Below are 25,684 nucleotides of genomic sequence, written 5' to 3' on the forward strand. Positions count from 1 at the left end.
TTTGCTGTGACAGAGTAACAGCATTGCAGCAGGTGCCCTGAGAGGCCGTGAAATCTCTACCCTTGGAGATTTTTGAAACTGGATGTGACCCTGGGCAAGCCTAGCCAACTTTAAAGTTTGCCCTGCGGCGAGCTGGGCTGGGGCCAGAGACCAACAAGGCTCTTCTCCAGCCTGATCCATGCTCTAGCGATCCGACAGGACCACCAAGTCAAGCAGAGCCGGACTGCTCACAGGAGGGTGGCAGCGCAGGAACTTGCCATCTCTTACACCTGAAATAACAGTGTGGGAGTCCCACCACTACTTGCTAAAGCTTTTTTTTTTTTGCTTTTTTTTTTTTTTTTTAAGTGCAGTTACTATCACTTCTAAATAACTAAGTGAATGCTACCATGCACACACTGCAAGGTAACGTATAACGTCATTTACTCCAGTGAAATAAACAGTTTGGAGAAAGGGATGTGCACTAAGTCTTGCAGAACAGCCAGCCAATGCTGAGGGGCCAGAGGATGAGGAAGAGAGAGGACAGGTCTAACTCCTGAGATACTTACAGGACACGTGGCTTTTGTATTAGCTCTGTCACAGGTGTCTTTGTTGGCCTAGGGCAAGCCAGTTAAGAATCTGTGCCCTAGTTATGCAGTGGAAGAGGTTTTCTTTCCTTTTCTGTTCCAATTGTAAACTTCAGGCAAAGACTGTTTCTCCTTTATGTTTTTATACAACATCCTCCTAATCCTAACTGGAATCCCTGAACAGTACCAGGAGAAAACCGTAACAATAAATAGGAAGGAGAATCTAAAGTGACCAGCTAGAAAAGACAGATGATCTGTGCAATTTAATACAAAAAATTGCCCTAACAAAGTGAGGTTTGCCAATACCGAAGGGAAGACTGCTCCATATGTTCATAAACCCCAAGACAGTGATGGGGGAAGAATCAAGAAAGTAAAGAATCTAGAAAGGAAAATTATTACAGTGCTTAAGACAATAGTTCACCCATGAAACTACAGCACCTCAAGATGCCTAAATTAAATGAGATTCCTTTTCTACAGGAGGTGAGCCTCAAGGCAATAAAATTTCTAGTGTAATTCATGAGAAGGTGCTAGATTTGAGGCTTTTTTCAGCTGCATTCATCTGAAATTCCTGTGATGTTCAACCCACAGCCCACCCCAGTTAGCAGAAGGACTCATTCCCTGACTCAGCCTGCTCTGGGTCACTGCTCTCCACCCTGCGCCGCTTCAGCTCCTAGGAGTCCCTTCAAGGACCACACAGAGGAGCAAAGGCCTCGTTTAGAAGATCCAATACTGCTTTTTTTCAAGGACTAATCTAAAACTGCAATTCTTGTGGCATTTGAACAGTTTAGCACCCAAAAGTCTCTGCCCTCACAACCCCCTGCATTCGAGCCCCCTGTATCGTGCCCTGCTGCACGTGCAGAGGCTCAGGTCTCCCTGCTCCAGGACTGCGTTTGTGCAGCTTCCACTCGTAAAGAGCTGTGGCTGACATCTAGCAGGTCTTGTTTTTTACCATGGAAGCCACATATCTGGGTCCAGAATGTTCTTATTTGAGATAAAGCCCACTGCCAAATAACTGTTCATTTCAGAAGCTGTGTAACAAAATAAAAGCCAGTAAACTATCTTTACAAAGGATTGCTTTCCTCATGGACATGTTACAATGCAGACCAGTCACGTCAAATGTGGTTCGATTCAAAGGTTGATATAAATTTTACAAGTTATTTAAGTAATTCACAAGTTATTCCAAGAAAAATAAATTATATCTTGTATAAAATAATCCACGGGAGACTCTAGTAAAGAAAAATCATTCCTTACTTTCAAGACAACTTAAAAAGTGCAACATATGCACACGGTGTTGTTGTCAAGGCAGTTCCCCTTGTTCATTGGTAAGGTTCAGTCAGATCCACAAAGCTGGGGCTGGGATGTTTGAAAAGATTAAATAAGTCTGGAGTTCTGCAGGAACTGGATTAGCACTTGATAGACAAACTTGTACTGGGCTATGGTCTGGATCATAAACATTCTCTGCTCCCGCAGGAGTCTCAGCATCACAGGAATGTCCACTTTCTGTAGAGCAAGGGAAAAAAAAAAGGCATAAGGATATAGGTTCATTAAATTGAACAACCATTGCCTCAGATATCACTTATCTGACACAGAACAGCCATACATAAAGGTTACTGCCTGTCCAGTGCTTTCTCCACTAAAGCTTACAGGAACTTCAGGACTGAAGTAAATGGGCAGATGACCAAAGACTTGTCTTCCAGTTGTGTATTGCTGATTACCTCTCACTGAACACATAATAAAGGGTTTCTTCTCTTTGGAGTCTTTTCTGGTCCAACATACCTATTTTCAACTCAGTAAAATAAACCTCAAAAAGGCTAGATAAATCAGGAAGGTCTAGTACAAAACTTAAGCAGCCAAGACGATACAGCTCAGTTCAGCCTACCACTGAGTGCATCAAGAGGCCCCGTAGCCACGTGCATCCTGCACTCTGATCCATGGTCAAACTCATTTACAGAGGGAGGATCTGGGAGATTTTTTCCAATGGCAAGCAGGCATCAGGATCATTACAAAGATTCCTTAGACTAAATTAAAGCGCAGGCAAATATACTGACCCTTCCACCAAAAGAGAAGGGAACTCACTGTCACCAAGAGACCCAGAATCTCTGACACCTGAGCTCCCACAGCCAAGCCCATGCTAGGAAATAATGCTCCAAAAGAAATATATCTGTGAAGTGAAACGAGGCCGCAGCATCCACAATATGTGCTTGGCAGAGTTCAGGCCAGCACTGGTCTGTTGCCATCTCCTGACCATCCCCTAGCAGCTGGGAGTCATTACGTGTTCTCCGAGAGGGCATCTTCCAGCTTAAGCTTCATCCAAAAGAAATCCACTTGCGTGCCCTGAAAATGCTCTGCAACAGGAACTAACACACAGCGACCAAGGACGGATCAGGAGATCCGCTGTGAGAGAACATCCCCGACCCCACCGAGCACACTGGGGCACAGGCACCCTATCATGCTCTGAAATAAAAGACGAATGAGTTGTGTGGAACAGAGCCCCGTGAGGTAAAGCGTTAGAAATCACTGCAAATTTCATTAGGTGTTAACATCGTATCTCCAGCATTTAGGGAACAAAAACCCGATGATGCTGTTGTGTTTTATCTGTTACAACAGGTACACGAGGAGCTATTCAGAAGTCATTGAGCCATGAAGCTCAGCCTGCCGGGCTCAAATTCAAAGAGCGTGTAAGAGGACACGAGCTGAGGGATACACATTTTCTGTGGCAGCAGTAAATGCAAGCGCTAAGATATATGCTAGTTTTGAGGAAGCTCTTAAGCAGTTCAAGATATAAAACTGGAGAACAGTTGCTCTATCAGGCAACACAAACTGCACTTTGTAACGCCAGTTTGCCATTCCAGAAACACAAAAAGGAACTTAGTAAGTCTTTTGGATGAGATGAGAAACGGGACAAGCACAATGCCTGGACAAATGGACGGAGAAACAAATTAAGATTGCTGCTAACCCTCGGAAGCGCAGCTGAGCATGGAGTCTGCTTCCATGCACACATGCTGGAAATGTTCTGGAAAGTTTAAAATAAAAACCACGCTGCATATCCATTTCTGTCCAGGATCTCCATTCTGTGTAAACAAGCCCTAACTCATAAACGATCACTTTCTGAAAACAAAGCTAAACAAGCGTAAAGATTTGTGATGAGTAATGTCATATTATTTTCAAACAGGTGCAAACGAAAACATAAGCTCTTTCCAGATAACTCAGCTATCTTGGAGAAAGCCTCTCCATGGACTTGGATGCTTACGAAAGCCACGCTGTCCTTGCTGAGCGGAGTCATGCGGAATCTGATCTCACCTGAGCAACTACTGCAAAAACGCAGGCCAGCTCTCACCTGCACAGCTACGCTCCTCTCGCAGCAGCTCAGTGCTTGACAGCTCATTGATTTTTATTTGGCACAGTGAATCGTTCTCCTCAAAATCGCTTAGGCTTTAACTTATATCAGAAATGAAAGAAAAACCCATCCTGCCCCTTTGACCTCACTATTTATAGTCAACTTAGCATTTTACTCCAGGTAAGCAGACTCTTCAAACTCACCTTCATCACAATGTACATGTCAGAAAAAGACATGTCATGCTTTGCTGAGGTGGCATTTACAAAAAGAACAAACAAAACTGCTGCTCATTTCTGACACCCAAACTACAAGACCTCCCCTGTGAAAAGGCACTGCAGCTGCAATCACGAGTTAACGTCCCAGTGCCAAGTCCGGACTAGAAGGTGGTAGGGCAGCATCTCCGTTACTTTCTTGTTCTACGTGTCTACAGCAGTAAGGATGTAATGATGTGATATATTACATACTATACAGCAAGTTACTGAAACTATATCCCTGCAACGAGATACACAGCTTTAGACTCAGCCAGCAATTGCCCAGAAGCCACAGTGACTGAAGCTGTACAGAATTTGATTAAACAGGGCTTTTTACCTAAACCTGAAACCTCAGACGCAAGAGTTCCAACTTCAGTTCCAGCACTGCTGCAGAAGTTCCAAGATGGTCTGACTCAGGATTTTCAACCTCCCTCTCCTTTTTTTCCTTCACCACTATAATGTTAACATCAATACATCTACTCACTAGGACACTTCTGAGGAAATCAACGAACTCATAAGACTGAAGCATTTTAAGTAGTAAGTAATTCTATTTCAGAAAAACCCCAATGAATCCTACTTCAAAATAAACCAGTAAAACTGCTGCATGAAAAGGAGTCCTCTCTGTGCAGTATCTGTTACAAACTGAAAACATATTGTTAGGATTTTTAATCTTTTTTTTTTTTTAACTAGGTTTTAACAAACCAAAAATATTAACACAGTACAATCTAGAGCAACAAAGCCCTTCAGGTAAATTGTCTTTAATATTAATGATGATTTTCACCATTAATCAAGACAAAAGAATGCTTTAATTAAGAGACATCAGGAAAAGAAAAAATGGAAAACAAGTGTAAACTGTGACAGAGATCTACAGGATGGCTTCACCACTAGTGAGGCCCAGCCAGAGTTGGAGGAGGTTCATCTCAGTTGAACTGAGCCCAGGATCTCTAGGTGATCTTGTAACTACAGAATGACGAGCTGCTGGAGGGGGTAACAAAACAAAGAATTAAAAAAAATTACTTCTTGCATCAACTTTTTAAAACATAGTGACGAAGAGCAAAGTGCACTGGTATTTGCCTGCTTTAGAACTCACATTTTTGAATGAGCCAGGAAGCTGCACTTTGCATAGCGCCTTGCACAGAAAGGCTCCAATCTGTGCTCCTTTATGGGCACACAGAAGGTAGGTGAGCATTTCAGGTGCATACATCCAGTTGTCCCTGAATTTCAAGCAACTCATCCAGTGGATGATTAATGGGAGGGGCAGATGATATGTGTCTGCTTGTCACTCTTGCTGCATTCTTATCTTTACAAGAGGGTTTGGTCTTTGAGCAGTTTCTTTGGCAACAGAAATCCCCAGTTTCAATAGCTGTCCTGTTGAAACTGTGCGGCACATTGTTATTCAAGATGTGATGTTCTTCCTGGACAGTTCCCCAGTGATGTGGGACACAGATGAAAAGCAAGTTGCTACACATGGTTACTCTGCTGGTGCTCCTATCCTTAACTCCAGACTGTATTACTAGTCTTGTAATATTGGCTGCAGTTCCTAAAGCCCTGTTCCCCAATGTACACACACCTTTTTCTTAAGATACAGATAAGCTTCGTTCCAGATGAGATTTGAGACAACACAAGAGAGAACGGGGAGTCCCAGGAGTGAATTTAGAACGCAGACAACTTTAGTTAAAAGAGCAAAGATGCTGACATTATTCTCTAGCCTCTCTCAGGTACTCCTTGTAAACATGCTGTTTCTAGACCGTTAATTCAATACAGGTATGAATATAAATTCCTAAAAGAGAGAAAAAAAGTCCTAATTTTGAATGTATTACAGTAACACTAATAAAAACTGCATAATATCAACTCAACAGAAAACTGTAACAAGTAACCTGCCACGGGAAATCTCTGCCAGCTGCATTTAAAAGGCCCTTGTCTCACAAGAAAGCACTTCGATGCCTTTCAATTTTAACCTCAGAAATGTAGCTAGTTAGTCAAGCAACGAGCTCAGGCTTTGTCCTGAGAAAGAAGCTGACTTACTTCATTATGCTCCAAGCACCCAGTCATCAGTTCTGTGAGGATAACCACTCCGGTCCGCCCCACCCCTGCGCTGCAGTGAACCACGATGGGAGGGTTGCAGTTGTTGCTGCTGTCCAACACGCTGTTGGTATGGCGACGCACGGACTGGATCTCCTCCAAGTAAGCTGCAAGATAAAATGCAGGCAAGGCTGCAAATATCTATATGTCTAGATGTAAAAATTGGGGAAAAATGAATATGGAAAAGTCATTCTTTGTCAAAGTGGCAATAACTCACATTTTTTTTACAACATACTAATTATTTTGGCCGGGGTGCACTGAACAGCGCTGAATCCAGCAAGTACCAGCTGGGTGTCAATTATTACTTGAGAGTCTACTCCTTTAAATTAAATAGTTCTTTTAAAAAATTAAATTCAGTTTTCCCCTCTGCAAATCTCCAGGTCCCCTAAGCAGATGATTCTAGACATTACTTACAGCAATTCCTGCTATTAACAGGCTGGGATCGAAACAACAGCTAAGTCCCATTGAAACTACTGCCTGTCAAAACCAATATCAGATGGGAAGCGAGCATCCATCTGCCCTTGTTTCCCCCTCCCTCCCTTCTCCTTTCTAGAGTGAGGCAGGATCTCACCCACCTCTCTGCTCAAGGTGTGTTTGTGAAGGGTTACAAGCCCTTCTGGGAGCTCACTGCCTTTGTTCCCCCTGAAGACATTTCTAGAAAGAGCATGACTCAAGAACAGTTGTCTTGTGCGGCTGTCCTAGTGTTGTTCAACGTTGTCAAACTGCACAGAGAAACTTACATACCGGGATCTTACCTGGTTAGATAAACACACCATAAACTACAGCCCTGGCTCTGGCCTCTAAACATCACTCCAGCACAGTCTAGATGCAGAGCCAGGAGGGTGGACCTCACCCACACAGACACATCCAGAGGCATAATTCCCACTCTAACCAGTCGGAGCAGGAAGTGAGATCTGAGCTGAACTCTCCTGCCCCGACTCTTGGTGTCACAGCCCTGCAGCCTGAGCAGTCCTTCCGACACAGGCGGGCTGCGGCTGGAGGCCTACCACCACCAGAAAAGCTGCATGTTAATGCAGACAGTGACACAGGAATGTACGTGGTGGCAAACAGCGGGACAGAGGAAACGGGGACAACCAGGTTTCAATTAGTGCCATGCCCAACCACAGCTGCAGGGGTTGGCAGGAGAAACAAAGCATGAAACAAACTAGGAACTGGGCAATAGCTTCGCCTTAAAGCCAGATCCCATGGCACTCCTTTGCCAAAGCTGAAATGTAAGCAACCTTTTCCTTGATGGATTTTATCAGGCAAGTTAAAGAAATCTTACATAAGAAGCCTTGGACTTCTTCTGGACACCCATGGTCTGGCCAATCAGTATACTGCAAATGCCACACTGTCCTCTCTTGTCCAGAGAGAAGATGCTTGACCTTCAGACCAGTAGTTGCATAGCAGCCGGAGTCTGTGCGGAACTTTGTTGTCACCTTGAACTTCCCGTAAGTGGCTGAGCTGTGCTTAGAGCCCAGTTTAGGCCAATAACGATGACTCTTACTTCTTCCTCCCTCCTTAATAACCAAAAACCAAACAAACATACAAAAAAAAATAGCCATTAGTTCCTGCAATTATCATTCTCTACAGAGGGCATAAAACTCTGCAGATAAGCCAAGTATTCTTATTTCAAATTACTGGAGCAGCAAGAAGCATCCCACAAAGTAAAGAAAATATCCATTAAAACTCTTAGCCATATAATACTTCTAGGTGGAAAAATGCTTGAAGAGCTAACTCTTGTTTTGTGGCAAAAGCCAGCTACTTCCTACACCACCTCAATAAATGTTCTCCTTCTGGGGAAGCCTCTCCTTTTAATGGAAGGAGAGTCTCTTAAACAACTCCTAAGTATCTGTTGTTGATCAGCCTTGGGAACTGGACAGTGACTTGATGTGCTACAGCACTCCCTGTATTTGCTAAAAGCAACTAGGCGTAAAGCAGAATGCAGTGTTAGCAACGTGTGCCAGTTTTTATAACATAGCACATAGTTCTTGGATTACAATAGAAATAACTGTTTTGCTTGGCATAAGAATAAAAAGATTTATTTTTTCGATTTTTTTTTTTTTTCATGGACGCTTCTACGGAAACAACAGCTTCTGGTCTCTTTTCAGCTGATAAGAGTGACAGTATACAGAACTGGCCTTGGAGGGGGTAGAAGCCTGTGTCATTTTAACCAGGAGCAGTTCAGCGCTCTCACATTCCAATGGAAACATCTTTGTTTGGTTTGGCCAAACTGAGGTGAAGCAGGGGGAAGAGGGGGTTCTGCTTGTTCTGCTTTCACACTTGCCAAACTGAGTATCAGCAAGTTACAAAGTGTAGTATTATAGCAGTACGAGCGTATGTTCAAAGAGTCAGAGGAAAAAGGCTTGTTGATAGAAAAAACAGGTTACTGGAGTGGGAAGTGATGATAATAGGAGATGTGCTCCCATCAGAAAGAAGTGTATTCTGTGATTTTACATACCTCTTCAGCTGTGACCATGGCTATAACATTCACCCCCTGTTCCCACACCATCTGCCAGAAGTCATGGCATGTGTGTGGCAGAGGCCCTTGGGTAGCAATGTAGTGCCACTCTTCTCCACCTACAGTAACCTGGGAATAAGAAAAAAACCAAAAAACAAAAAACCAAAAAGCAGTCAGTGTCCAAATTCTCAGCAGCATCTGTGCCAGAACTGCCCTTCAAACAAAGGAGACCATAATGAAACCTTTACTCTTTGTTCTTCCACTTTTGTTCAAAATTTTGAACAAGAATTGTCCTTTTGATGAGAGCAAATCTGACAAAGCACAGTCTTTGGTACTTCCACATCCTTTCTTGTGCCCATAAACACAAAGCTTTGAGCAAAATGTCATCTATTTTTCTTGCCATTGCATCTGCATCATACACATGAAATTTTTTTTTTAAGTCAAATGACATTTTGCATGAGGAAAGCTACGAGCCTCTGCTGTTTAGGACCTCCCTCAATTATTTTCCATTCAGATAAAAAAATAATTTCTTCAACAGATTCTTACTACACTGATCACTGTTGAAGATATGGCCAAGCTGGCCCCAGAGGATGCAGCTATGCCCCCACACTGTACAACAGAGCTCAGATAGGGCTGTCACCAGTTAGCGATGAGATCAAGACAAGCTTCATTTCAAGTTACTCTTCCTCACTCATCTCGGGATTTACAGTTTAGAAACCGCAAACTACTATACAGTAAATACAGCACATTAAATAGCTTTCAAATGGCATGTGAAATTTAAATTATCTAAAGCTGTAGTCACGCAAGTCGATTTCCCAACACACAACTGGATTACCAACCACACCTTATAGAAATATATGTGTATTTGCAGGACAACACACAATGAAATTATTTTTAAAGCACTAACACACAGATGTACACACTATAAATTATGTAGTGCCCTGAACAGACCCAGCAGTACCTTGGAGTTAGCTAGTATAAAACACTGCATCATTCACCCAACTGAGGCAGATCTTAGTACTTAGGCAGTTAAAAAAAAAAAATCACTTGTGTGTTCAAAAATTATTATTTTATGACAGATTATTTGCTAAACATCAGGAAAGGTTTATACATAAATATTTTTTTCAATGTTTTAGGTAAAAAGCCAAACCACTTCCAGAGCTACTAGATATCATTTAAAAAATGTGCTTACCAGCAAAAAGCAAACCCAGATGAACTATTTCAGAAAGTTAAAATATTTTTCCTTCTCAGGCTAAGGCCTCTTAATTCCACATTTGCCCAGAGCCACTTTTCACAACAAAGTTATAAATCCCAGAGAAGAAGATTTATAAGAGAAATGCTGACACATCCATAAATATCAAGGTGCTGGCGGACAACGCTACAAGGAGCAATCACTAACTGTGACAGGTTTAAGCATATACTACGTTTGAGGTACAGGTCTTTGAATACATTTTCAGAAACAGAATCCATTTATTTGTTATTCAAACAGCTGTTCATTAAGCTGAGCTCTGTGGGTTTTTACACCTGTAGCTAGCATAGTGCTCATACAATAACAAATTTTTCACCGGACTGAAAAGGGTTTTCAGCCCTGTACACCAAACAGATGGTCTTAAGAACTTTTTTTGCTTAATTCATAAATTCAATTACAATTTGTCTCTCTGGTATAGACAAAAATCTTAGTATCTTTACAGCAAAGGTCAACGGTAAATAAGCAGAGAAATACTGTAAAGCTCTGGGGCTCGCAGACGGAGCTGGAATCCTTCAGGCACGGATCTTATCAGGATGATATAGGAGTTTTCTTTGTCTACTGACTTCTGGTCCAAATATCCAGCCTCCTGGCACATGATATGAAAGGCCCATAAATAGTCTGGAGGGAATGGGATGCCTGGAATGTTTACTGCATTCTAATGCCCTGACTGCAGGATATTAAAAATTGAATATTGGGCTGCAAACATGCACACACTGTGCTACCGAGGTAAATTTCGCAGATGTCATTTCACCTTCTAAGCAAAAGCACATCTGCTTGGCTCCTGTATGCGCCACTATGGGCGCGAGAGGAAAATACTGGCAAGGACCACTGTCATGCACTGCAACATTTGTGCGTGTTCCTGGGTGCTCTGTAAATGTGAGATGTGTGTGTGTCCAACACTGACACACAAGGTAAAATGCGGGCTCAAAACTGGCCATGGAAAATTCCTTTCTGGCTAGTATTGCTTTGTGGGCATCATTTATGTTAGGAATCTCTTTTTTCTTTTTTTTTTTTTTTTCTTTTTTTTTTCCTCCTAACAAAGTAGATGAAAAATTTTCGGCTCAGAAATCCATCATCATAGCAACGTCTGATTATGCAAAAACTCAGTATCTGGTACCTACCAGGCAATGTAGAAAACTGATAACCTGCCAGGATCCTGGTTCAGAAATTGTTTTGAGTCAACAGGATTTAACACTGTAAATCACAACCAAGAGGGCCAGCAAGTCTCTTTAAACTTTTTTAAAGGTTTCTACTCCAGGAAAATATTAATTTAACAGGATGTGTTATTTGTTATTTTTGAATTATTTCTTTTTAATTTGGATTTTGAGAATGAGAAAAAGCAGACAGTCCTCTCTGACAAGAGAATCTGTCATCTGAGGGAGAGGAGTGCTGTTATGTCTCTCACGGTAAAGTAAGGACTTTACAAATAGCACTGGAAGCTTAAAAAACAAGCATCTGCAGCCACTGTTAAAACTGGCCCTGTTTGTAAGTAACAGAGTCAGATCACATCTTTACTTCTTGTTAATCCAGTGTAGAAATAATTTATCTGAAGTATCTTGATAAAAACTGATTTTGAAACCCAGTATCCAATCACAGACACAGGGATCTCATTAGTAACGTTCTCTTTATCAATGCATACTTTAAAAAATCACTCACCTCTCACGATAAAAGGAAGATGTTATTTATATAACAAGAATTGCAATATCTGTGTGAACATGCATTACTCATAACTATGAAATTTTTCCTTAGACATGGACCCGCATACATGGAGCTACATCCTTGATTTTTAAAAATCGTATCCTATATGCTAGTAAATGGAAAAAATATTTCACTCAAGCTTTGTGCAGTATTTCCTTCAGGCTGCACCAGGCAGTTGCAGGGACTCACTCTGCACGGGTTGTTGTAGTCCCCCAGTAGCCCCCAAGGCTATTGGGACTGATAAATCAGAACATGTACTGACCGAGTAGAGAAAGTTTGCCTGCAGCTGTCTCTCTTTAAAGCTTCCACTGGTGGAAGCTCTGAATAAATTCCTCTCTAGGAGTACCCCTTGCCCTGCCCTGCACTTAGCTGCTCTTTTTTTCAGGTACAGGGTCATGACAACCATATCACATTGAAGGTATTGGGACTGATCTAATGCATTTTCATCAGGTTTAAGAAACATCTCTTTCTACATTAACGAAGAGAGACATAAGAGGTGGGCACAAAAAAGTAAGGATGCCTCTCCAAAATGACTTCCCAATCTAGCAAATAAATCAACGCATACATGTTAGTTGATAGGGGACTTTAGAGACACCCATGCTGACACAAAGAGACAATGATGCATTCTGACTAAGCTACCTTTTCACAATTTCCAGAGTTACAGAAAATGCTGCTGCGCATCCAGAAACGCAAACAAAGCTTTAACACACCTTCACTTGCAAAGCAAAATTCAAGAAAGCTTTTACCTTGATGTGTGAAGCATTGATGTAGCCTGTATTATTTTCTTTGGTCGGCACCAGCTCTACTCGGTTCTCCTCATAGGGAACAACCTCCCTGATGCGGTTGCGCTCAGTGTTCTCCGGCAAGGCAGCAGTGGTGAAGATCCCATCTGCCTTTTTCTTTGGAATCTGCTCGTATTCTGTAAACACCATCCCCTCTTCCAACTTCCTCTTCAAGATTTTGCACTAAAAATTAACAAAAAGGAACAGCAATCCATTAATTCCTCCTGGAAGAACGTTTACCACTAGACCCGTCCATCCATTCTTTGAATTTCAATATATAGCCATAGAATTCTCTTGCTCACTTATTTTATCAGTTGCAGTTATCTGAGGAAACACGACACACTCTTATTTCTACTGACTGAAACCACAAGCAAATTTTACATTTTTGGATTCCACCTCCACATTTTTTAAGACCGATACCATAAAAAGCATAACCATGCTAAACGCAATCCTGGTTCAGTATGAATTTTTATGTGATTTCACCACAACACTTACTTGTAAAAATATTTTAAATGTATCTTTTTAGGAGGAAGATCACACTGCGAAAAGTGCGATGTGGTCTGCATTTTCAAAATGTTCCCTAATTTGCACATGTGCAGTTTCTGTGGTTGATCAAAACCCCACATACATACAGGCGGAGGTTAAATTCTGTCGTCTGCATACCAGACAACACATTTCTATCCAGAAAGCCAGAAAGATTCTTTGCAAATGTCTTTCAAATTTTAATGGCAGCAACTCTCTTTAATTTCTGAAATTCCATATACATCCACACACCCACATGTGCAAACATCAGGAGGCAAACAAGCCTTTTTAAATTTAATCCCGTTAGAGATGTTAACTGAACTCCTTAGTTGTCTCAGAACATGAAAGATGGTATCTATGGATGATCACTGTAGAAAGACTGCCTGACCAAGCAAAAAATATGCAAAATGTTAGATTTACAGCTTGATCTTGTATGACCTTGTGTGGTCCCATGAAATGGTGAAAAGGCTCAATTTTCACTGACTTCAGTAAACGTTCAAGACATTTAACACTCGTCAGCATCCAAAGACACACCAGTGTTAACCACAGACCTTTTCCACTAATAGCTCTGAAAACTTTTAAGAGAATTTTTTTTTTTTACATTTTAAAGCAAATTTTAGTATTTTAGAAACTTCATGCTGCTGGGAACAAAGGGAACGAGCAACATTTCATGAGGCTCCATCTTACCCTCTCATCCATTGGCACCTTGGCAACTTCATCCTGGCTGTCCTCCGGCACAGGAACCCTAGCAACTGAGAGTCCGTTCAGTGCTGCCAACATCAAGGGCCTCTTCTGGGCCTCCAGGCCTGCCATCTTCTGCTTTTCTAGATTCTTTTGGCAAGAAAAGGCACGTTTTCATCTCTGTGTGATTATTTATAATGCCAGTAAAATGCTGGAATGTTTTTTTAATCTCCAAAATCTGCAACTCTCTGGCCAAAGAATGCAGATGATCACCATTAGCATCGTAAATTCAAACACCACCTCTATTCTTCCTGTTATTCCTCAAAGGCCTGCTCCTACATGAGCGCAGAATTTAAATTTCAAAGAAGCAATCCCAGCGTATAATACAGTTTACATGCCATCAAAAGACATACAAATACAATCTCAAGCATTTTTCTGCAAGCATTTTTCTGAATGTAGGGCACAGAAAGCATCACCCTGTTACGTTAAAGCAACGCTACCAGAGCCAAGATACCTGGGGCATCTTTTAAAAAGCACTAATTCCAATCCATTACAACAAACAGTAAAACACAGGACAGTCATTTCTCTTCTGTGATGGTAATACTCAAAATGAGAAGTCTTCTGATGCACTCAGCTATCACGGTGATTCAAGCAGCACCCACGATATATTTCACACTAAAAACTGAGCTCACAAATCCTAGACACCAAACATAACAGCAGCCAGGGAGGGATATCGTTTATCGTATTCATGCATCATATTACACTGCGACAAGGAGAACCCCAGTAGGCATTTTAAATTCATCCTGGTGCCTTCCTTATGCTACTGGGAACTGAAACATCAAGCAAGAAGACAGGTCATCTCTAGAAGGAGCTGAGTTATGGATACTCTATTCCATTTCCTTCACAGTTCTTTCTGCTGGATTTGGAAGGAGCGATCGAGCACAAGGGAAGCCTGGTTCTCAGCATGCATATGGAAGCTGTGGTCACCACAGAGGCCAAGCTCAGCTCCTGGAAACACACTAATGAACCTGAATGCCCTCAGGCATATGTAAATGGCTTGATTTTTCAAAAGCCTGGGAGCTTTTTCCTCACCACCGGGTTCCTCCAGAGCACTAAGTAAAAAACAAACAAAAAAGCAAACCAAAAATCCCAAAGCACTCTGCTTACTTTTCTTACTTCCAGAAAGCAGGAAAATCCAAGTATTTTTTTCTTTGTTTGGGGATTTTATTATTATTACTACTTGCAAGGTAAAATAGAAAAGTCTGTGTTTAAAAGATCAAGGTCATCAAATTACATTATGTAACATGTCATTCCTATGACAAGAGGAAGGTCTGCATGTGCTAAGACTGCTGATCTAGGCTGAAACCACCTCAAAAGCTTAATGCCAAGACCACCCCTTTTCTTTCAAAACACCACCTTTTGACCAAAGGCTGATCTGAATGATTACTCAGAGGAAGAGCACCCTAATGACATCTCTAAGCCCTCTTCTTACCTTCATTTTCACCCTAAAATCCTTTGGGTTCCTGCTTCTCATTATGTTTCCTCAGAAGACCAGAAGAGCACATCTATTCTTGTTACACCAAAGTTTACAGCATTCCTTCATGAAAGATTATGTTTTGTAGTCAAGTATCTATTTTATGTTTAAAGTTTAAGATTCTGCAAGGAGTAAATTCTGTCTCCACGATATAACTTAGTGGCCCAAGTTTGATTCCTAACCATTACACCAGTGTAAGGAAGGATCACCAACGAACAAGAAGCATTACAGATATGTTTAGAAAATTCTTTTGACTATACACTGGTATCTAAATCCAACTAGTTACTGATCTAGTACATTAGCGACTCTTTTCTGCTCTGGACCATTTAGATGCTTCATTAATTTGTTTCAGGAATTGTTTTTGTTTCAGACATCAGTTCTGAAAAAAAGGAACCACAGCACACACTGCGCTTTCTGTACCTGCAGTAGCACTTCCCAGAGCGTTACATCGAGCACACATCTAAGTCACTGAACGGTAAGCACCCCTCATATTTCTGCCATTGCTTGCAGCGGCACTGAAGCCTTTAAATACTTTTTACTCTAAATTCATTGCAAATTTAAAAGGACCCTATTTCTCATATTTGAGTACATTTTAAAAAAATAAACAATCCATATCCTCAGCCGCCCAGCCTCTACATCTGCTGCTTCTGTAATTAGATACCTGGTCACTCAGTTATTGGAAAAAGTGTCTATCCAGATTCTACAGCTACCAGTGTTTCATTCCGATAACAACGTTACATGAAGTGTCAGGCAAGGCAATCAAAGAGATCATCCGAAGAACTCAAAAGTTTCCATTATGTTATAAATAATGTAATACTTAACTCTGCATCCCTGCAAAGAGGGAATAAAATGCTAGCACCGAAACACAGTCTCCAATCCATCTCAGCAAACACATTTCAGGCTCATCCTGCCCTCAAATCCACAGGGGCTAGACAGCCAGGCAGGCAGACGGGGAGCAGGCACTGAGGGGGGCTTTGCAGCCAGCCTCCTCGTCACCCGGCTGTGTGCTCTGCCACCCGCCTTGGGCTGGCACTGCTGCCAGGGTGGGGGCACCACCAGCTGGATCAGCGGTGGCCCTGGGCAGCAGCCGAAGAACCACAGTGGAGGAAGCAGACAAGCCCAACAGCAGTGCGCGGGATCAGCCCCTTTAGTGGCCGTACAGACCCACGAAACCAAATCGTACAGGGCACTGAATATCACCATCTCCTAACTTGAAGCAAATCAACATCTTCCTACCCATGTGCTCCCCACAGTCTACTGATCCCACAGTTTCCTGGTATGGAAACTGATCTGTATGATTACTAATTTCCACAAAGCCACTGCGACAGAGGAAGGCACTTACCCTCATCATGATTTCTCTTTCTATAATGCTGTCCTCAATAGAAAACATTTCAGACACAGGCCTTTCCTTGACAGGTTCTTTCTTGACCCTCTCCTTCACGCTCGTGAGGTCAGGCTCCGAGATAGAAGGCCCGAGCGAAGACCCGTTTATTGCCATTTGATCAGTTCGAGAGACACTAATGGCTTTGGAAGGCCCTGGCCTCATGGCCTTGGCCCTGGCTACAGCCACAGAAATGCTAACGTGGTCCTGCCTCAGGGCTCCATTGCTGATGCTTTTACGAGGCCCAGGGTACTCAGGAGGAGGTTTATTTGGTATCCTAGCCAAGGCAGCTTGCAGCTGAGCGCTATACTCCATGTTCTCATGGAGGGCTGTTATCCGTGACACAGATTCTGAGGTTTCTTCTTCCTCTTCGCTTTCACTGCTGTGTATCAGCATCGTGGCATCAGAGAATGTCTTTTTGTGATGATAATGAGGAACAATGCCCCATCTGAACCGACTCTTCTGGCTGCACCTGCTCCCGCAAAGTGTTCCTGCGCGGCAGAGGGGCGTTTAAAGTTTTTAATGCCATGGCCTCTATACCACGTACCATATTGCTGATGACCTCCAAACTATGGCGCTTGTTCACAGCCGCGTGATGCTTCACTGCCATGAGGGGCTCACTGACCTCCTGCAGTGACTGACGGACGACCGGAGAGCTGTCCTCTTGGAAGGTCTTTACTGAGAGCTGGACTTTGCGAGTGACCAAGTCAGGGCTGCTCCCGCTGACATACTTGTGCCGGTGGCTTGCCAGGTCCGGCGTGCTCGTGGCAGGACGCGGGCGCGGGTACGGAGGCGGGGGTCTGAAGAGATAGTTCTTTAACATGTGAGCTGTGTTGTAACTCTGGCTGCTCTGCAGCTGCACGTTAGCCAGCTCTGGGGTGCTGACAGTGTGGGATATGGCACTGGCTGCTGTCTTATTTTGCACAGCATTGTTAGGGTTCATTTGGTCAGACGGGGCGACAGGCTTGTTATAGCCACCACCCTGGTGCCCGTATGTAATCGTGTAAGGATGTCTTTCCCGAATCTCAGGCTGACTGTAAACTAGGTCTTCTGGCTGGTTATAAGCATGTGTGTTTCCAATATTGAGATTCCTCAAAGACTGACTTTGGCTATCCATCTGGATCACCCCTCTCTTCATTTGCCTCATGACAGTTTCATAATCTGGAGTTGGCCGGTACGATGGTACTATGATTGCACTATGTCTGTGGCTGGGGATGTAGTCTGCTCTCATGATGTCGCTTCCAGGGATGCTCAGATTTGAGGACATTGGAGATGCTTGGATGAAGTTCTGTGAGCGATTGAGGGAGTTCATGCTGTGGGCACTGCATACACTCCCATTGGGACCATTACCATTCAAGTAGCTGAAGTCCACTGGACACCTGTCCAAACTCGTCTGAGACCTACCGTAGAAAGTTTCTTCATTTCCATGGAAAATGCTATCTGTGTGGAGCAGAGATAAAAATCTTAACTTACAAGGACTCATTCAATGTTAACAAAACTTCAAATGCAGTCTGCACCAACAATTACAGAGACAGTTTAGCATACAACAACAACAGCAGGTAACATTTGGTCTTGGGAGCATCCTTGGGTCACTGAAACAGAACTAAAACAAAGCTACTCCCATAAACACTCACAACAGTTAGCAAAATATGGCGGTTCAGATCCTTGTGGGAGACATGAAAGGGGAAAGAGAGGAAGTGTTTTTGCCTGGGGTGGTAAGGAAGAATAAAGGGACATCTCCCTCAGCATCCTGGAAGGATTCACTGCTGCTGCCACCTTAAAAAAACAGTGCTGCTAGCCTATAGCAATTCTAAAAATTCTCATCTTTTCTGTTGATGCACAACATCTGTGATTCAAAGTAGGAGAGGACTGTATTGCTGCAGACCAACCAACAGCTTTGAGCATCTTAAGTATAACACAGCAGGTGATCAAGACTCAGGGGAGAAAAAACAACCTAACCAACCAAACAAACAAAAAAATCACTCTACAGATGTGCTAAAGAATATTAAATGCTGCAGCAAACAATATATGAGAGGGAATCAAGATGATAAAGGTGATGTCCTGGATCACAACTTTACTGAAAGACTGTCCATGCTGAAAATCTCATAAGAAAAGAGTAGCAGGTCCCAAAACTCTAAAGCCAGCTAGTTCTTCAACAATGTAGAGAAGTCTGTGGTAAAACTGAGGGAACTTTACAATACCTCTAGAATTGACAATATTCCCCTTCAGAGCCTCAGCTTCACAGTAAAACAGCAGTAGCTATGAAGTCAAATCTACTTTAAGCAAGGAACTTATACTGAAAGGTTCCCTTCAAAACTTATCAAATTCTACCTTAAAATTAGTCAGGCCACCAAAACTCTAAAACACTATCAGCTATGACTAAGAGCTCCTCTGCTGGTGAGAGCACTTCAGTGGTACCTCTGATGAACCGCAAAGAACGTAGCCTAACAGACCTGGCTATGTGTATTCCAAAAGGCGGTGTAGTTAAGGGTGTGAGACTCAAAGTGTTTAAGGGGCTGGGCTCCATTCCCAGCCTTGATCAAAGTAACTCGATACAACCTTTTAGATAATTTATCAAACGCAGGGGTAAAAATAGTTAACCCTTCCTCAGTCCGTAAGGCTAGCAGGCAGATGTTGGTGAAAAATCAGCAGAAAATATTATCTAAATATACAGTTTTGTGACCAGGACAGTATGATTTCTCCTGCAGTAAAAGGTATTTGCTGTCTCCTTTTCCCTCGCTCCATTTCTCTTCCTGGCCCCAGCTGGCACTGCCTTTGAGTACAGCTATCATACTTTAGACATTATTTTTTCAGCTCACTGAGCTAGAGTACCAAGTTTAAGGTCCATACAATCATGCACAGACATTTTAGAGACATTTGAAAGCTGAAATTGGACTTTAAACAGAAGACTTACTGCCACATTAACTATAAAACTGCTCTCTCTCCTCCAGCAGCAACTCCCATTTGACCATGACAGCATTAGAAACCTAGATATAAGGGGTAGGAGCTTTGCATACACATAAAATTGAAGTCCATTACAGGAAAAAATAAATCCTTTAAGTACCTTGTGAATTATGTGTTTCAGTGTAGTGTTCTCCACACTGGACATGCATAGGAGGCAGAATAAATGGATGTTGTCTTGGCTGAAATAAAAGCACAAGGAAAAAAAAGCATTAGGAACTTCATTTGCGACAATTTTTGCAGCTGAAACAGGAAAAACAGTTCTATGCCCTTTCCACTGAATATTGCTCTTTCTTACCCAGCCAAAGACATATGGCTTGGCATTTCTTTACAGAACAGAGAATAACATTGTGTAAATTGTTTTCTAAATTTTGTTACGGAGACCAAAGCTGGCCAGTTAAGACTCCTTTAAGTTCAACCACTTCAGAAAACAACACCCAGGCTCCCAGCTCACTTAGAACTTTTCTGAAGTTTATTAAAAGCCCTTGCCCTTGAAGAATTAAAACAAAACAAAATAAACACCTAACAAAAGGAGGAGATGGAACAAATTCAAGGACCTAGAACATTGTTATACAAGCAATAGGAGCACATATGGACTTAAAATAACTGCAAACTACATGAATGTCCTGTTCCTTAGATAATGAATTGGAGCCTTTCCTCCAACAACCTGCACTGCAACAAGCTTTTTGACACAAGAAGTATCACAGGGGCAATTCATCATTCAATCAGCAGGATCATTTAAAGCAAAATAAATCACAGCTGCCACCATATTCACCAGCTTTGTCCATTGGTAAACCAATGCGTTTTGAAATCACATTTTACCACTTGCACTGCCATGTCTAATGTCACTGAGCATGAAAAGCACATGAACTCCATGAAAGCTTACTTTTGATATACAATACAAGCAGAAAGAGAAGGAAGACAATCTTGTCTTGTGAAGATGTCTTCCTTAACAGCAGAATAAGGGCTTTTCATCTAGGCTGATTCAAGTAGTTCAAACTATTAAGGAATACATACTGTGGATGCCCAAGGCAAAAGAGAAACACCAAATTATTTATCTTTGCATGCACATGTAAAAAATGAGCACCACACAAGGCAGCTACTAAAGAGGGGGTGGGGAAGGGGTTAAATTTACATTTTCTATGTAAATGGGGAGAAGGAATGAGAATCAAAGAAACTGAGCACACATATAAATTCTTGCATACAAAATGGCTGTATTAAGCCAGAGCGAGAAAATGAGAGGAAATATTTCTGCTACAAGAATTACTTGCAAGGGTATAAACTCTGCTCTCACTGAACAATCTGGGCAAAGGAACCTGCTGCTGACAACCTGAGTCGCAGGGCTTAGTCTGGAACAAACCGAGATGTTGGAAATCCTAGCAAACGGGGCAGAGGAAAGGTGCATGGAAGGAGAAAGTGACTTCTACTGGGAATGTATAGATCTGTAAGAAATTAAGGATTATCTTTTTTTTTTTTTTTTTTTTTTTTAGGTCCATCTGCCTTTCTTTTCTGATGAAACAGGAGAAGCTTGAGGTCTGCAGAATGTCAATAGCCAACTTAAGGACCACTTGGATTTGTTTTTTTTCAAATAATACAATTAAACTTATGATCATATTAAGATCTTCTACACTGAGGAGGTTTTGGTGGAAAACCAGCATCACTGGGTGGCCTGACAGGAAAAAGAAAAACATCATAAAATGGCTTTAAAGTAATAGGTGATAAAATACAGGTTCACCATGATACCAAAACTGTATAAAGGGTCTTAATCTGAAAGTAATGAATATGATCTTCAGAAAAGTGGCAGAGCCTCACCCCAAAGATTCCACTTCACTTCCCATTTATGCCTACTGATTTATTACCATACAAGACAAATGAATAGGTAGGTGTATAAAGGTATGTACAATGCAGACAACAGTCAGGAGGGCTTTTTTTTTTTTTCCCCTCCTCAAAGAGAACTGTTCCAACAAGTTAACAAAACAATTATGAAAAAAGCAGTTGAAAGTTCAGCGTGAATGGTTAGCAGCCCATTTCACTTTTTAATTGATGAGCACGCATTCCTCCTCTTGATCTTCATGAGACTTTGGGGTTTTTTTAAAGCTTATTGCATGCTTATGCTCAAAACATAAAGAGGGAGCAGGATTTGTTTTTCCTTTGAAAAAGCAGATTTCCATTTTTCATATCTAATACAGAAGGCAGCTCTCTTTCTGTCCTTGCAATATATCTGAGGCCATAGCATAAGAATGCAAAGCACATTTCACTTCACCTTCTGTTTTCCATAGTCACCTCCAGGGTCCAAACTAGCAGATACCAAAATAGTGTAAATATGCCCAAGAGACTGCGATACACAGCCTGTGTATGGCATCGTGACACCTCAGAAACATGCTAAGAACAAAAGGACAACGACATACTTTTTCCTGACAGTGTCTGGGAAACTGTAAGCAATACTGATATACTAGATGTTAAAATCGGATCCAAAAAAGCGTCCTTAGAGTCGAATGAGAAAAAAAATATTCCCACAGATGTTTTTGGTAAAGATTTCAGGAAAAAGTTACCCAGTTTTGTGAGATTTATAGTATTTCTGGAGCTCAGTTAAATGGAAACAAACACAGTTTAAGAAAAACTCTGACTCACAATCCCATACTGATTATAACAGTTTTATATAAAAATCACAATAACTTCACACAGAAAATATGCTCTTAACCCAAGAAGTTGGTAAATTGTAAGTAGACTTTATACAAAAACATGAGGAATGGAAGAAAGGCAAAAGGAGAAGCTGTAGAATTATGTGATGACTAGGTTTTGATGTATACAGTACAAGACACATCAAATACTTTCTAGGGGATTATTTTCTTTACGTATTGAATATAACTTTAATCCAGTAGAAAAGATGCTCAGTTTCTGCAGGGCAAATAAAAATATAATGCCTTGAAGACTGTAATTTTTAACACTCAGTGGTGATATTATCCAGTTAAATTAATCAACCTGGGCAGCCACACCCTTAAAACTCATTCCAATCATATTGCCTACAAGAAATGAGTTAATGTGCTTATTGGAAATTTAGAACGTATTCCATCTTACACAACGCCCCATCCAATTAGAAATGGTATAGACATTCTTAAAGACCCCACTGTGGTACATACCAAAGATGACCTACTCCAAGTGGGCCGTCGTCGGATAGGAGGAGGAGAACTTGATTGTCTGTGGAAGAAAAAGTAAAGAGAAATATTAGAAACTACAATATTTCGATTCTGATTCAAAAATGAATGGGAAAAACAAGAGATGAAGGATCTCTAAGTACCGCTCATTAATGAAATTGAGAAAAATATGAATAAATGAAAACAATTTGGGTCCTTCTCTAAATACAGAAAATATTCCAGTTCCAAAATATACATGCCTTCTGTTTATTATCCTATTTGGCTTACTTGGAAACACAAGAAAGAAAAACTCTGGTTTAAAAATGAATTAAAAAACCAAGTCTGAACATTGCACACAGGCACAGTCTTGGGTGACTTAAGGTCAACATTAAAACAATGACAATTTTATGAAATTCATAACAATCACTCCAAAGCAATCTGCACATATCAGGAGAGGGGGGAAAAAAACCCAACAACTAACTGGTTAGATAATACAAGCAGAGCCACATACATGTTAGAGTAGCCAGGTGCAGTGGAAGGAACAAGGAGTGTAGGAGGAAAAAAATGAGGAAGGGAAAGAAATAAGTTGAAGGAGGTAGAAATATAGTGCTTACGTGAAGAGAGGAAAGGTGGAATTTGTCCTCTTACATTTCTGATCTGGTGAATGACGTTATGTGCGATTAGAGGAAATGCACACAGGAAAACAAACAACTGTCATTTTAACACAGAGGGCAAGAAAACTATTTGTCTAGAAAACACACATTGGTGTATGCTGTCATCAGTATCTATGGCCCTAACACAGAAGCTGATACCACTGGAGAGGTAAGGAGGAGGGCAGTTCTAATGGCAAAAATGTGTTTAAATTCCAGTTACTTCACTGAGTGACCTCATGTCATTCCCTATCTTTATTGCTCCAAATATTTGTAAGCTGTATATGATGCCGCTGCATACACCCAGATCACCGTACCCACATACTCATGGCTCAGTTTTAGAAAAAGACACGATCAAAAGCTACTGCTTCTGAGTCTGGATTATGAACGGTAACAGACCAGTCCTCTCTGTTGACCCCAATAGACAACTTCAAAGGGGAAATATTACAAGATGACAGACTATCGTATTTTGTTTTCCTTCTTGACTGTCACAGGGCAGCCATTCAAGAGCTTCCGTTAAACTTAATTTCTCTGAAACCATTGAAATTAAATTTAGTATTGGACTACTGAAATGCATTATATGCTGCTAAGAAAGGTCCTTCTGTTCTTCCACTCACCTCCCAAGAACTAACTGAAATTTAATCAACATCTCTTTTCTGGAAGTGAAAAGATCACTCTGTGCAGTTCAACTCATTGGTCTCTCCAATACTCTAACTCACCGTACGTTAATATATTGCATGCATACGTCATATTAAAAAGATAGACCTTCCAATCTTCCCTTCACCATTTTGGCTTTATTTTCCAACAGAGGGCACTACCCAGCGAAACAGATGGGATGTCCAGCTCTACCTAGAGCTGTTGATAGAAATGAGACTTCTTCATATCTTTCTAGCTAATGAAGCTGGTAAGTTTTGCAACCAATTCATGTTTTCATCGTTACACGAACCTGGCACATCATAAAAATTTCTCAAAACTCTAAACTTTTCAAAGCTAAATTTATCTCAATCTAAAATTTCTGCATGCAGCTAACAAACTGACTTTTGACTTGTAACTAAAGCCTCACAAATTCCTCCTTCAGTTAGGAGGAATCCACCTGCATGAGAGGACTAGCTCAAGGCCAATTCCTTAGTAAGTGCTCAAAGTAGAGCCTAAAGGAGACTTCAGGTTCAGATTTACAGTCTCTGCTGAGTTCTGCTAGCATGGCTATGTGGATTAATGTTCCCATGTGTCTTCCCCTTGTTTGGTGCACATAAGCAGCAAATAAATTATACTACCCAAATTAGAAGAGGACATCCTGTGTTTTCAACCAGCCTCAGCTGCTAGATGGGTAGTGCACCTTCAAAACGCTACTGCAATTCACATTTTGGCATGTTAACATATGTCACCTTTCACTCCAGTTTACACTAATTCTCTGGGTTATGAAAAGCAGAGACCAAGGGCTTCAATTCAAGACTGTCAGATTTGGCTGCTTGGAGAATATCAAGCCTCAAAAGGCTCAGAACAATGTTTAACTCCCAATTGTCTGTTCTTCATGATGGTTAAAACAAAACAAGAAAAAAAGGGAAAGGGGAAAAGAATAACTGACACAAGTGACTATAAAAAACAAAAAAATCCAGACACGCCAAAACTCAGAGCAGCTCCAAAGCAGAGTGTCAGAAAACAACTCTGAAGAAAGAGTACTCACTCTGTACAGATTTTGTTCTGTTTGTAAAACTTGTGTCTTGCTGCAAACAGTCGCGAAATATATTTGGCATTTTCAAGATCATCCTTTAAACACAAGAAAAAAATAGGAAAAAATATACATATAATCAATCATTTTGTTTTTCTTACCAAGAAGTAACAAAGAAGAGTTTTAAAAAATTCAGTTGCAGTAACACTTGGTTAGGTCTGTCATGTACAGAACCAGGCTGCCAAGAACACGTCTAGTGCCCTCAAGAGCATTCAAGGCATTGAATCACTGAAATACAGTGGCATGCCTTTACATGCTGCCACTTCACTGCTAAGTCACAGTGGGAGGGGAGGAGGGACAACAACAAAAGAAAGATGGCTCAAGCTTGCTTGGTTCAATGAGAAGTAGAGTGATTTTAAATAGCCCAGAAGACCACTGCAGCCCTCTGAGTTCCAGCATGTGCATGGTGGCTTATGCCCAGTTTCTACAACTGCTTGCTTATGCTGCTACATTTATGCCATCATGAAAAACAGTGTGGCACTGTGGATGTTTCATCCAGCAAGCACTTCAGTTTTTTTCAGACTTCCCAGGATAGTATAGTTTGGAATGCTTGGAAGAGAATACAAATATTGCTAGGTAAATGAAGTTAATTGCATTCTCTGCATAAAGTAAAATGTGAACTTTGGCGGGGGAGAGGACGGGCAGTGCATGCATGTGTGCTTATGGTGA

The 25,684-nt window shown here is 41.4% G+C and overlaps 1 protein-coding gene across 1 annotated transcript in view; it reads right to left on the reverse strand.

The window, feature by feature from the left end:
- Positions 1-1,578: 1,578 nt before the first annotated feature.
- Positions 1,579-25,684, reverse strand: part of PTPN14 (protein tyrosine phosphatase, non-receptor type 14) — a 64,951-nt gene continuing 40,845 nt past the window's right edge. The window contains 11 exon segments of the mRNA XM_010078578.1: positions 1,579-2,063; positions 6,177-6,340; positions 7,519-7,753; positions 8,695-8,823; positions 12,388-12,606; positions 13,633-13,776; positions 16,503-16,980; positions 16,982-17,981; positions 19,606-19,684; positions 22,643-22,700; positions 24,971-25,053. Of these exon segments, the coding sequence (XP_010076880.1) occupies positions 1,935-2,063; positions 6,177-6,340; positions 7,519-7,753; positions 8,695-8,823; positions 12,388-12,606; positions 13,633-13,776; positions 16,503-16,980; positions 16,982-17,981; positions 19,606-19,684; positions 22,643-22,700; positions 24,971-25,053 (2,718 nt within the window). The 3' untranslated portion in view covers positions 1,579-1,934.

Source organism: Pterocles gutturalis, unplaced genomic scaffold (genome assembly GCF_000699245.1).
Source record: "Pterocles gutturalis isolate BGI_N339 unplaced genomic scaffold, ASM69924v1 scaffold6818, whole genome shotgun sequence".
Taxonomy (NCBI): Eukaryota; Metazoa; Chordata; class Aves; order Pterocliformes; family Pteroclidae; genus Pterocles; species Pterocles gutturalis.